Genomic DNA, 14,449 nt, shown 5'->3' with positions numbered 1-14,449 from the left:
ATAAAAACAAACTTTTGTATACAATAAACTTAAAATAAACAACAGGAATTCGTAATCAATAAACAAAAAATGCTCGATGTGAATGAGGTTTTATTATTATTTTTAGTTAATTACACATGATATGAATATATTCTCCTTTTCATGAACATTTTTCAGTGCGTCACAAATTATAGAAAAAAAGGTAAGTCCGTGATAATACACATTTATGACATTTATTCTAACGTGACATTTTAGTTAAATCTGACAGTTGTCAAATTTTATTTTCAATTTGGAATAAAACCAAATCAATTGTGTCTATTGCATTTATAAAATGGTATTTTCTTTCATTTGTATAGTCTTATAAATTGTACAGATTATATTGATAATATTATTATTTTATTTAATAAATAATTCTTTTTTGATTATGGCGCCATCTATCGACAACTAGAATAATCACCGAACTAGAATAATTACCGAAGTATTCCCAGACGTGCCTTTTTTTCTGTCACATACAATTTAATGCGTTAGAGAGAAATCGAAAAACTGTGACGCACTGAAAGATGATCATGAGAAAAAGAATAACAGCTTTATTTTATCTACATTCAAAACAACCTTGTATTTATGATTGGATTCGGGGTGGTTCCAACTCTATAGGTGCTGATTAAATAAAATGAAATAAAATTAAATAGAATTAAATAAAATTTTATAAAATTACACAAAATTAAATAAAAAAGTAAATGAAGTAAATTAAAATTAAATGAAATTGAATAAAAGTAAAAAGAATCTAATAAAAATAAATAAAATTTAATAAAATGAACTAAAATAAAAAAAATAAATGGAATTAAAAAATGAAATATAATAAAATAAACGAAAATAAATAAAATACTAAAATAAATAAATAAATTAATTAAAATTAAATTAAATTTTATAACTTGCTGCTTGTTCTTTTCGTGTGCTAAGAATTTTTCTCCTGCTTACGGTTCGTCAAAAAAGTTCCGTTTAGAGATATTTTTTGAAAATTTCGCAAAATTAAAAAATTCATATTTTGCCCAATTTGAGTCCCAAAGTTAAACTGTTCCAATTCTCTTCTATGAAATTTGTCGCTCGTTCTTCTTCTGTCCTCAGAATATTTCTACGGCTTGAGATATTGTATTTCGGACACCGATCGAGCTAGAGAAACAATTTTAGTACGGTTCTGCTCGGAATAGCAAGGAGTCTACCTACTTAATTTCGTATTTTTCACGTCATTATTGTGAGAGTTACAGCGTCATGGGCAACTCCCTTATGACGTACGGGTATGAAATGTAGATAACAACCTACTCCGAGTCCGGTCGAATATATCTGCCAAATTTCATAAAAATCGGTAAAACCGTTTCGGAGGAGTATGGCAACAAACACTGTGAAAAGAGCATTTTATACATCTAGATGTAAAAATTTTGGTGGCTACTAAAATGACTATATAAAACCGTATAAACCTTCCCTGAACTTCTACAAATAATTCAACATCAAAATTAGCCAAATCGGTCCAGCCATTCTCGAGTTTTAGCGAGACACACGAACAGCAATTACAAGATACATACATATTTATACACATACCGACCATAAAAAAAATAATAGACAAAATATATTTGTTACAGTTTAAGTATATTCTCAGTTAGAGTTGACTATTCCCAGTTCGAGTCAACTCAAACTAAAACGAGCAGTAAGAGTTGATTTCAAAAATTTAACTCAACTTTTACTAGTTGAAGTAGCCTCTTCCTCTTGTTAGTGAAAGTAGATCGCGGGAAAAAGAGAATCAACTCTTACTAGTTTGAGTTGACTATTACTGGATCGATTCCTGAATCCCATTCTTTTTTGTTCAATATTAAAGCAAGGGCGGATCCAGGACCAATTTTCGGGAGGGGCCATAAACTTTTTTTGGGGAGGAGTACCAGAAATACGGGGGGTAATTTTTAAAAATTAGGGTTACAATGGTGAATTTGAAGTCACTTTTCACACACTTTGAGAAGTGCCTTAAAACTCACCATTCCTGCCATAGTACCGATTCCTACACATTTCTTTGGATCCAAGTGCAGTTCTTTCAACAAGTTTAATACTATTTTTTCCAATGGTTCTCCTGCCACGCCTTGTTCTTTCCCTCTTTCTTGATTTTTACTAATTATTTTTAGGTTCTCATAAGCGTCAATGAATTTGACAAAGTCTTCACGAATGTTGTTATTGTGTATGTATCCCAAATTTACAGAAAGCTGTTCCAGGTGGGATACGTCAGTCGTTTCGTCAAATATTATTTGTTCAATTATTTCTTCACCACAACATGTTATTAACTGATTTTGAGTGCTGCTACTAACGCATGTTGCTCAGGAAGATGCTGTGGATAGGTGTTATTTAAGAGTCTTATCTCCTGATGCGATTTTAAACCTTAACACTGTGGTGCTAAGGCAAAACCCGATATGTCAAAAAACGTGATTTTGCAACAGATAAGTTTAAAAGTTCGCGGTGTTGTTGTAATAGTGGACATATCGGAAACAATTTTATTATCTACTGGTTACATGGATGCGTTTAGCCATGTAGGGTTTTGTCATCACATTCTTCATCGATCAATGTACTATTGTGTTTCAATTATCAATCAAAGATAGAATAAAAATTTAATTTTTTAAAATAACGCGGGCACATAAATTTGATACACCCTGTATCAAAGTTAGCTTTCAACGCAAAATGGTTTCTCTTTAATGAATTTTTCCATGAAGAATATTAAAAACATTTTTGTAAATAAAAGTGAAGTGAAAGTTATTTAGGATTAGTATTTTAAACGATTGTTTATTACGGAAAAGATAGAAGCCATAGGTAATTAGTTCTTAGAAAATTAAGGTAAAGAAAGTTTGGAATTTTAAATATGTTTGTTTAATGATAGGAATATTTAGATAATTTCCGAAAAGTCATAAGTTTTGAGAAGAAGTATTGTTTGAAAGTATGAGTGGGTGTTTCGAATGAAAAAAGAAAGGGGGAAGAAGAAATGTCTCTGATTGGTTTGGCAATTTGGAATGGGAAGGAGAGAAGGTTGAATTTTCAGATAGTTTTGTAAAGAGGGATTATTGTGTTACCGGCATCCGAAAGAAGCAGTCAAAAGTTTTCGTGAGTAGTTCAGCAGCAAGTACTAGTGTTTTGTTTTGATAGTGGGAGTAGCCGAAAAGTGGTACGAGAGACAAATCAAATCGAGAAGAAATACCTCTTTGATTATGTACAGTCCAAGAGAGTAAGTTACAAGAATTATCATTATAAAAATTATTTGTGACACCAAGTAAAAAAGATACTTGGGTCTCAGGAGATTATTGTTGAGAGAAAGAGAGGAGAGAGTTTTGGAGTTTATTGAACGAGTACTGGTAAAAAAGAGGCCTGGCTTGTATTTTGGAGAAATAGTTGCTGGTATCCTGCTGGATTGTTTGCTGAGAACGGAGAGGGCTTTGATTGGTAGCCTAACATAATCAACAAGGAGGAGCTGTTTGGGTCAAGAGGAGACATCATTGTGCGTGAATCAAAAAGGTCAGTCAATATCCTGTGATAGATTTTTTTTATAATCAGAAGTTAAATTTTGTTACGTAAAAGCATATGTATTTAAGATTCCAACATTTCAAAAATTTAATAGGAAGTATAAGTAATTTGCGAATACCCAATTTGTTTGTTTAGCTTGTTTTATTAATGGTATCAAGAACAAAGCGATAAATATTTGTTTGAATTAGATTAATTTATATGCTAAAAATTTCTTTTGGACAGTTATGCCACAGGATTTAATTAATAAATTTACAGAGCATTGCTTTTGATAATAAAGGTATTTGTATGTGTTTATTTATGATTTTTCTATTTATTTCGTTTTCCTATTTTATCCCGATAAGGATCAACTAAGAGATACTGAAACCACGAGAGAAGATAAGTATAACATAAGAGAATTTAATTAAATTTTTATAACAAAAGGCACCCTGAGATTTTTTCTTAATATTTTTATGTATGATTTGCGTTAATTAAATAATTGACCAAATAAATAATAATTAATATTAAAGTAATAAGAAGCAGGTCATAACAGTACATATTGGCATTAAAAACGAAAAATCGCTAATTTTTGACATATCGGGTTTTGCCTTAGTACCACAGCAATTCCCCTCATTCCTAGGTCCAGCATCTTCGTCCAGAAGCATAAGGCTATCATCACGATGGTCTCTTAGAGGAATATTTTGTCCACCTAAGAACACTATAGACCCTACTATTGGTCGTAGTCTTTCTTTATTTTTTGTTTCTGTTTAGACCTCTGAGAGTCTATCTGGTTAATGACTGACTTTTGAGGGTTGCGATAACTTTTTAGAAAATCCAGCTCAACCTGAACACACTCCTTGTGGTATGATGTTTTTTCATGGGTTTATATGAGTTTCGCGAAAGGTTTCGTGACAAGGCTTTGGGCTGTCATCCCGTTATTGTGACCATATTTTTCATTAGAAAAATGAAACGCAATATTTGTAAAACAATTCCTTTTGACTGTGCGAAAATACCAACCAACTCCTTTGTTCTAAGTGCTAGTGACCCAAGTAACGCTTCACTTCTTTTTTATTCTTTGTGTGTATAGAATATGGAAATTTACGATTTTGATGGCTGTCAAGATCGTTCTAACAATTGGCACTCTGTAAAATTATCAACATTTTGATTTATAAAAAACCCAAAAGTCATTCTTGAAGCTTCTCCGTTACTTCTTTTTTCAATTCTAGTCCAGAAAACGTATTTATCCCCTGTTTTGTACATATATATGTGTTTGAAATTAAAAACATTTGAACTGCAAATATTTAAATCTATATTATTCTAAATTCTCGGAGGGGACCATGGCCCCCATTACCCCTTCCCTGGATCCGCCCTTGTATTAAAGACAGTTCCATGTTAACAAGGTTGTGAAAAGGTTTTTGAAATATATATTTTTTTCAAAAATGAAAAATGAATAAGCATTTTCAATTTCGTCGTTAGTTTTTTTATTGGTACCCCATTTTGCTTATTTAAAGTATGCCTCAGCGTGTTTAAATTCATCTTTCAAAAACGCGTGTTTTAGAAGTTTAAGAACACAACTGTCGAGTTGCAGCTGCACAGGTCAGGCGTCGCGCACGTTTTTGTATACAAACGAGGTTTAGGTCAGGTATGTAATGTTATAAATACATTATAACTTATTTTCTATTTCGAATTGTGTCAAATACGTACCTAATTAATCCATCTTTGGTAAGTTTTCCCTCAGTTCTTGAGACTTCGTCTTGCTCGTACGTATTTATAATCTCTTGAGCACGTTTTTCGTCGTAGAGAGGGTATAATATTTCGTTAAGTCGTGGATCTCTCTGCTTCTCGTTCAAAAAGTTAATGAACTGGTCCAATGTCAAGTAGTCGGCATTAGCAGTGGTTCTGGAAAAATTAAAAAAATTAGAGACAACTTATGAGATATTTAATCTGTTTCAGAAATCACCACCATCCTTTTGCGTACGTTTCTTCGTCAAGGAGTCGTCAGGACGGTTTTGTGGTGCGCTCTGAATGAAACCAAATTCAGCTGTCTATGTAGTAAGCAAAATAAATACGAAATTATTTGCTAATTGACGCTAGCGACATCTATTTAAACAACGAGACATTTAAAGTACAGAAGTACTATAGATCTTTTACGCCGGAAAGCAAAATGTCTGGTAACAAACAAAAAATCCGAGCCTTCCAATTTGCAAGGCAAACGGGGCGATAAATGATAGACATGGGGAATCTACAATTACATTCCACAACCAGTCTATTCTTCTGGGTACATATCCAACGAAATTTTGCTTCCTAGTACTCAAAATGTAAGTATAACCAAGGTAATGAGAAACATCTTAACATTTTATCTGCTTCAGAGATCACCACCATCCGTCCACGTACACTAAGCATCAAAATTAACGCACTACCTTAAAAATGGGACATTTTTGATGTGTCGTATTTCCTAAACCTGTTTAAGGATTAAGATTTAATCTGTTTCAGAGACCACCGTCTGTTTACGTACGTTTCTTCGTCTAGGAGTCGTCAAAACGGCTTTGTGATGCGCTCTGAATCAAACCAAATCCAGCTGAGAAAAATTGTACTATTTTGCTTACTAGACAGCTGGGTTTGGTTTAATTCAGAGCTCAGCACAAAGTCGTTCTGATGATTAATAAAAGAAGAAACATACACTAAGCGTCAAAATTAACGCACCACCTTAAAAGACATTTTTGATGTGTCGTATTTCCTAAACCTGTTGTCCGATTTGAGTGGTTTTTTAATATGTTATAGCTTTATTATTCAAGAATATCGTTGTAATAATATTGTTGCTAAAGAGGTAAGTTTTTTCCTCAAAGTTCGGAACACCCTGTGGAATATTCCAGCGTATATAAAATATTAAAATTAAAACTTAACGTGTCCTTTCTTAACATTTTGCTTTTTGATTCATTCGCTGATGTTGGATAATAAAAAAGTTAGGTACTTTAACAACTAGCAACGTTCTTCATCAATACAGGGTGTTTCTAAATAAGTGCGACAAACTTTAAAGGGAAATTCTGCATGAAAAAATAATGACCGTTTGCTTTATAAACATATGCCCGCAAATGCTTCGTTTTCGAGATGCGGGATGTTGAATTTTTTCTTACAAACTGATTATTTATTTATTGCTCTAAAACCGGTTGAGGTATGCTAATGAAATTTAGAAGGTTTTAAGAGGTAGTTATTGCGCATTTTTTGACATATAACTAAGAATTTTATACTTACCATTGGCGTGAATACGGGTCATATTACCCGTATGCACGCCAATGGTGAATATAAAATTCTTAGTTGTAAGTAAAAAAATGTGCAATAACTACCTCTTAAAACCTACCAAATTTCATTTGCATATCTCAACCAGTTTTAGAGCAATAAATAAATCATCAGTTTGTAAGAAAAAATTCAACATCCCGTATCTCGGAAACGAAGCATTTGCGGGCATATGTTTATAAAGCAAACGGTCATTATTTTTCATGCACAATTACCCCTTAAAGTTTGTCACACTTATTTAGAAACACCTTGTATTGATGAAGAACGTTGCTAGTTGTTAAAGTACCTAACTTTTTTATTATCCAACATATGCGAATGAATCAAAAAGCAAAACATTAAGAAAGCCTAAGGCTACAGTTGTTTTAATTTTAATATTTTATATGCGCTGGAATATTTCACAGGGTGTTCCGAACTTTGAGGAAAAAACACACTAACATTGTTACACCCGGTATACAATGACACTTACCTGTTTAGCAACAATTATTACATCGATATTCTTGAATAATAAAGCTATAACATATTAAAAAAATCACTCAAATCGGACAACAGGTTTAGGAAATACGACACATCAAAAATGTCTTTTAAGGTGGTGCGTTAATTTTGACGCTTAGTGTATGTTTCTTCTTTTATTAATCATCAGAACGACTTTGTGCTGAGCTCTGAATCAAACCAAACCCAGCTGTCTAGTAAGCAAAATAGTACAATTTTTCTCAGCTGGATTTGGTTTGATTCAGAGCGCATCACAAAGCCGTTTTGACGACTCCTAGACGAAGAAACGTACGTACAGACGGTGGTCTCTGAAACAGATTAAATCTTAATCCGTCTCTCATTACCTTAGCTCTACTCGCATTTTGAGTAATATGGTCTGTTTTTAAACCAAGAGGAGTAATTCAAATTTACCGCGCCGTAATTCTTGTTTGTAATTGGTCCAACCTCAGGCAAGTTTACTATACTGTTATGAAATTTTGACACTGTCGTTTCTAAATTTTGACACTACTGGTATTTCATAGTTTAATTAATAGGCTATTGATTATGTACTATAGAAAGAAACTACAACTTTAACGGGGTTTTATTATTTCATATGGTCAATAAATCTCTATATATGAAAAAACCGCGGAGTGCTACCATTTAAAGGGGTGCGTTTTTGAGAAATGGGTGAATTAGTCCCGGGGCACAGGTTACATTAGGGTGAGTTCTATGCACTTTTGGTACAAACACGTCTACATAAAAATTGTTCCTGGTTAAATTTCCTATCTAAATATAACTTTTTAAAGTCAAAGATACTTTTTTTTACAAAAATATATTCAAAAGAAAAAGCACAAAGAAACCCAAAAGAAAGAAATTTTGTTTTTTGTCCCATAACTTTTGTCCACGGGGATATAGGTATAGACATTGCTTCACAGAAAAAAAACTTACATATTTTGTCTTTAAAATGATGTATGGTAGAGGTCATTAGGATTTACAGTTTTCGTAATATGATTTTTCAAAGTTCGCCACTCACAGCAATTTTGGGCAATTTTCCTTGTTATTTCGCAAATATTGTTCTGTAACTTTTTTCTACGTAACTTTAGGCATATTCAATGGTACATGTAATAAGAGGAATAGAAATAAATTACCTTTAAAATGTTCTACTGTATAATGTTGTACGACTTCTTTTAAAGAGGTTATCTTTTTCAAGACTTTATACTTTTAACGAGTTTTTATATTTTTTAAGATTATTTTTTAAATTTCTTATTATAACGTTTTTTTTTTCTACATTTAGGTATATATTATATAATAAAAAAGAAAGCTTATTCTGTTTACTTTAAAATGGTGTATTACAAAAAATTCTAGGATTATTTTTGAATAAGATATGCTTTTTCAAAATGTAATAAGTACTTGCAACGATATTTGATTTTAGGATTATTTTTTAAATTACTCATTATAACTTTTTTATGTGATTATGTGTTATGATTGAATCTTATTTTTTATAGGTAATACTTTGGATCCACTTGACTCGGACGGGCAAACTTCAAAATATAGATTAATTACAATATTTACTGTTAAAGCTACTGCACCACAAGCTTTGCTTGAAAAACTAGCATGTAAATGTACCAAAGGATGTACAAAAAACTGCGGTTGTAGGAAGATAGAAATTAGTTGTTCAATATTCTGCAAAGGGTGCATGTGCATGGGTACTAATTGTAGGAACTCTAAGATAACTGATGTGTCAGAGGAAGATATTGAAGCTAATGCTAATGAAGAGATGGACTTTGATTTTGAAATTTTTTTAAATGTCAACGTTTAAATAATTTTAACTAAAGTGATGTTTTCTAAGACTAATGTTTATGTAATTTTTGTAAAAGAAATAATTTTAAGTACTAATACAGGTAAAAAAATGTCAAAGAATCACTCGGCTTCCATTACATATTTAAATATAGATGATACACCATTTTAAAGAACAGAAAGTAAGCCCTCTTTATTGAGCAATATATAGTATATTCATGTACAAGAAAAAAAAAGTTATGAGTAATTTCAAAAATAATCGTAAAAAATGTAAAAAATAATATTTTTTTATATTAGGTATTATATAATATATAATATTATATTATATATAATATATTATATAATAATATTATTTTACTTTTATATTATATTATAAAAAATCGTTAAAAGCATAAAACCTTGAAAAACCATAATCTCTTTAAAAAAAAGTCGTACAACGTTATACAGTAGACCATTTTAAAGGTAATTGATTTCTATTCCTATTACGTGTACCATTGCATATACCCAAAGTTACGTAGAAAAAAGTTACAGAACAATATTTGCGAAATAACAAGGAAAATTGCCCAAAATTGCTGTGATTGGCGAACTTTGAAAAATCATATTTCGAAAACTATAAATCCTCATTACCTCTACTAAACTAAACAACATTTTAAAGAAGAAATATGTAGGTTTTTTTTTCTGTAAAGCAATGTCTAGACCTATATCCTCGTGGACAAAAGTTATGGGACAAAAAACAAAATTTCTTTCTTTTGGGTGTCTTTGTGCTTTTTCTTTTGAATATATTTTTGTAAAAAAAGTATCATTGACTTTAAAAAGTGATATTTAGATAGAAAATTTAACCAGGAACAATTTTTATGTAGATATGTTTGTACCAAAAGTGCATAGAACTCACCCTAATATAACCTGTGCCCAGGGACGAATTCACCCATTTCTCAAAAACGCACCCCTTTAAATGGTAGCACTCCGCGGTTTTTTCATATATAGATGTCCATTGACCAAATAAAATAATAAAACCCCGTTAACGTTGTAGTTTCTTTTAGCTATCTTATTTTGAATATAATCAATAACCTATGAGTTATATCGGCGATTTTTTGTGTTTTTTGCGTTATTTCTTTAATTTTTAGATTTTTAGTCTACTTTTATATAAAAAACAGTTGTGTTTAGAACTCTTTAGCAACGTATTAGTACAACATAAAATTTATGGATTACCGTCGAAGGCCGATATGATAAAAAAAAGATGTTACTTTTCTAGCGACTTTCTTGGGTGTGAATCTGTCTTTTTAGTTTACTCCTCTTGGTTTAAAAACAAATTACAGGAAGCAAAAATTCGTTGGATTTTTACCTAGATAAATAGATGGGCTGTGGAATGCAATTGTAGATTCCCCATGTCTATCATTGATCGCTCCGTTTGCCTTGAAAATTATAGAAGGCTCGGATTTTGGGTTGTTACCAGAAATTTTGCTTTCCGGCGAAGTGATATACAGTGTGGAAGGCACTTATGGAATAAAATTATTTCTGCCATTGTTTCAAAAAATCATAAAAAATGCTGAGACCCGTCGATTTTTAAATAAAAATGAGCACTTTGTAAACATAAATTTAAATTTACAGGGTGATTCATAAATAAATAGTCCAGCAGAGTCCATAAGCTTTATTTTTAATGGAGCATCCTGTATATTTTTAAAAGCTGCTTGACCACCTGATTTCATCGAACTATATCATGTAGGGTGTATTATGAATAATACAGGGTGAAATTTTTGAAATTTTTAAGTATGGAAACCACTTATGGAATAAAATTGCTTGTGTCCTTATTTTAAAAAATTATAAAAACTGCTGGGATACGTCTACTTTTAAATTCAAAAGGCCGGTTTACAAACATAAATTTAAATATACAGGGTGATTCACGCAAGTACAGCATAGTCCATGATCTTTAGTTTTAATGGATCACCCTGTATATTTTTATTTTCTTAGAAGCTACTTTACAACCTCATCTCAAAAAAGTGTATTTTGCACGGTCCGTTATGAATAATACAAGGTGAAAATTTGAAATTATTTATAAATTTCGTCAATACCCAATTTCGTAAATACAAAACCCAATAAATTAATACTTTTAGTTTAGAAAGTGTATGTCTTTATTTAGCTAATCTAAAAATATTACCATTATTTAAAGTATGATAAATTATTAATTTCAAAATTGTTTTTGTAGGTTTTTAATATCTTGACGAAAATTATATATAATTTTAAAATTTCACCTTGTATTATTCATAATAGGTCCTACATAATATACTTTTTTTATGTGACGTTGTTTAGCAGATTTTAAAAATATAAAAATATACACGGTGTTTCATTAAAATTAAAGATCATGGACTATGCTAGACTTGTGTGAGTCACCCTGTATATTTAAATTTATGTTTAACAGTGCATATTTGAATTTAAAAGTTGACATATCCTAGCGTTTTTATAATTTTCTAAAATAAGGACACAAACAATTTTATTCAATAAGTGGTTTCCACACACTATAATTTCAAAATTTCACCCTGTATTATTCATAATATACCTACATGATGTAGTTCGATGAAATCAGGTTTTTAAGCAGCTTTTAAAAATATAAAAATATATAGGGTGTTCCATTAAAAATAAAGCTTATGGACTATGCTAGACTTGCGTGAATCACCCTGTACAATCAAATTTAGGTTTAAAAAGCGTATGTTTATATTTAAAAATGGACGGGTCTTATGCCTGGTTGCACCAACAGATCTTAAGCTCCAGCTTAGCTAAGCTCTACTTATAGATAGGGCCTCCTTGAGTATCCCTTACGTTGCACCATAATTTTAGATTCTTACCTTATTATCAATTATATCTATTATTATATTATGGTATTCTTATTGTAATATATTATAGTTATAATATATTAATTCTTATGATATTCTCGACTTAAGCTTAAGATCTGTTGGTGCAACCGGGCATTAGAGTTTTTTTAAATTCTTTAAAACAAGGACAGAAATAACTTTATTCCATAAGTGCCTTCCACCCTAGTGCTTCTGTACTTTAGATGTCTCGTTTAATTAAAAAAACTTTTCTGTTGCAGTAAAGTCTCCAGACAACCAAGAGTTCAATTGATAAAATATAACCACATCTAATACTTACATGCTCCTGAACAACTCCTCAATATCATTCCTTGGACAGATCTTGTGGTACAACGAGTAGAATTTGTCAAAGGTGAAAGCCTCTGGTTCGATGGAATCATTTTTTCCAGACGGAAGTTCAAGTTCGGACAGAATCTGATAGACCAACTTCTCGGTTTTGCCGGACGCGAAAGTCCTGGCGATTACCTTTACCGGGATTTGGCCTCTGTGATCCACAGAGAATCCTAGTCTCATCCAACTAAAATAACAAAATAAAAATTTTACTAAAACATATTTTTTTTTAAATAAAAAGTAAGTTTGTTGATTTATTATACAGGTCACTATGATACGATTATATCAATATTAACTGTTGATATTTGTACAGTTTCAACGGTATAATTAGATATGAAGAGGTCCAGGAAGATAACCACTACTTTCTGGTATGTGTCTAATGTTCTCCACCTTGCATCTCAGTCGCATATCTGTACTTCTAGCTCTGTCCCGTAGTGTTCTTTCTTTTATTTCTCCATATTGCTTCATTCAGTCAACCTGCGGCTCTGTTTGCAGTATTAACTTCATCTGTGACTTCTGTTTCGAGCTTTCGGTAGTAGCGTGGTTCGAAAAAAACTTTTTTTCTTATTTCAGATCGCTATAGTGCGCAACAGTTGCCATTGGTATAGACTTGAAAAAAGCACTAATTATTATTTTTTTATTACGAGGAAAACGAAAAGCCCTAGATACAAAGTTTACTACTTTTTAAACAATTAGAATAATTGAAATAAAAATATAATAAACAATATTTTAAATCCAAGACTTTTCGTTAATAAACTGCTTTCTGGCTGCATCCCATATCTCCGGATTTTACAATATATAATCACATAGAGACGACGAAATAGGAGAAAGCAAATAGAGGACACTTAGGCCACGCATTTACCTTCTCTTCGTCTAGGAAAAGGACCGAAAGACAGTTTCTAAATACTCACAAATTGAGTAAAAATGAAAAAGATAAAAAAGGTCAAGGCAGGTTTTGTTTATATTCGATTCAGAGTTGGACTACCATCTCCATATAGTAACTATTTCAGCATCCTTATGCATCATCAGTGAAGATTATGCAGTCACAACTCTGAAGGGAATACAAACATTCTGCCTCTTTTAAAGCAAACCATCGCGATGCGATGAACCCGCCTTTTGAGACGCAATACAGCGACATCTCTCGTATTACGAGGAAAACGAAAAGCCCTAGATACAAAGTTTACTACTTTTTAAACAATTAGAATAATTGAAATAAAAATATAATAAACAATATTTTAAATCCAAGACTTTTCGTTAATAAACTGCTTTCTGGCTGCATCCCATATCTCCGGATTTTACAATATATAATCACATAGAGACGACGAAATAGGAGAAAGCAAATAGAGGACACTTAGGCCACAAATATAAACAAAACCTGCCTTGAACCCTTTTTTATCTTTTTCATTTTTACTCAATTTGTGAGTATTTAGTAACTGTCTTTCGGTCCTTTTCCTAGACGAAGAGAAGGTAAATGCGTGGACTAAGTGTCCTCTATTTGCTTTCTCCTATTTCGTCGTCTCTATGTGATTATATATTGTAAAATCCGGAGATATGGGATGCAGCCAGAAAGCAGTTTATTAACGAAAAGTCTTGGATTTAAAATATTGTTTATTATATTTTTATTTCAATTATTCTAATTGTTTAAAAAGTAGTAAACTTTGTATCTAGGGCTTTTCGTTTTCCTCGTAATACGAGAGATGTCGCTGTATTGCGTCTCAAAAGGCGGGTTCATCGCATCGCGATGGTTTGCTTTAAAAGAGGCAGAATGTTTGTATTCCCTTCAGAGTTGTGACTGCATAATCTTCACTGATGATGCATAAGGATGCTGAAATAGTTACTATATGGAGATGGTAGTCCAACTCTGAATCGAATATAAACAAAACCTGCCTTGAACCCTTTTTTATCTTTTTCATTTTTACTCAATTTGTGAGTATTTAGAAACTGTCTTTCGGTCCTTTTCCTAGACGAAGAGAAGGTAAATGCGTGGCCTAAGTGTCCTCTATTTGCTTTCTCCTATTTCGTCGTCTCTATGTGATTATATATTGTAAAATCCGGAGATATGGGATGCAGCCAGAAAGCAGTTTATTAACGAAAAGTCTTGGATTTAAAATATTGTTTATTATATTTTTATTTCAATTATTCTAATTGTTTAAAAAGTAGTAAACTTTGTATCTAGAGCTTTTCGTTTTCCT

The 14,449-nt window shown here is 31.6% G+C and overlaps 1 protein-coding gene across 3 annotated transcripts in view; it reads right to left on the bottom strand.

The window, feature by feature from the left end:
• Positions 1-14,449, bottom strand: part of LOC114349507 (1-phosphatidylinositol 4,5-bisphosphate phosphodiesterase) — a 238,381-nt gene that overhangs the window by 52,318 nt on the left and 171,614 nt on the right. For all 3 annotated transcript variants that reach the window (XM_050647820.1, XM_050647821.1, XM_050647819.1), the window contains 2 exons: positions 12,208-12,444; positions 5,209-5,403 (listed from right to left, as the gene is read on the bottom strand). In XM_050647820.1, coding sequence (XP_050503777.1) covers positions 5,209-5,403; positions 12,208-12,444 — 432 coding nt within the window. The remainder of the gene's footprint in view (positions 1-5,208; positions 5,404-12,207; positions 12,445-14,449) is intronic.

This window comes from Diabrotica virgifera, chromosome 3 (assembly GCF_917563875.1).
Source record: "Diabrotica virgifera virgifera chromosome 3, PGI_DIABVI_V3a".
NCBI lineage: Eukaryota > Metazoa > Arthropoda > Insecta > Coleoptera > Chrysomelidae > Diabrotica > Diabrotica virgifera.
Note: the sequence above shows the minus strand (reverse complement) of the source record. Positions and strands in the feature narration are given on the sequence as shown.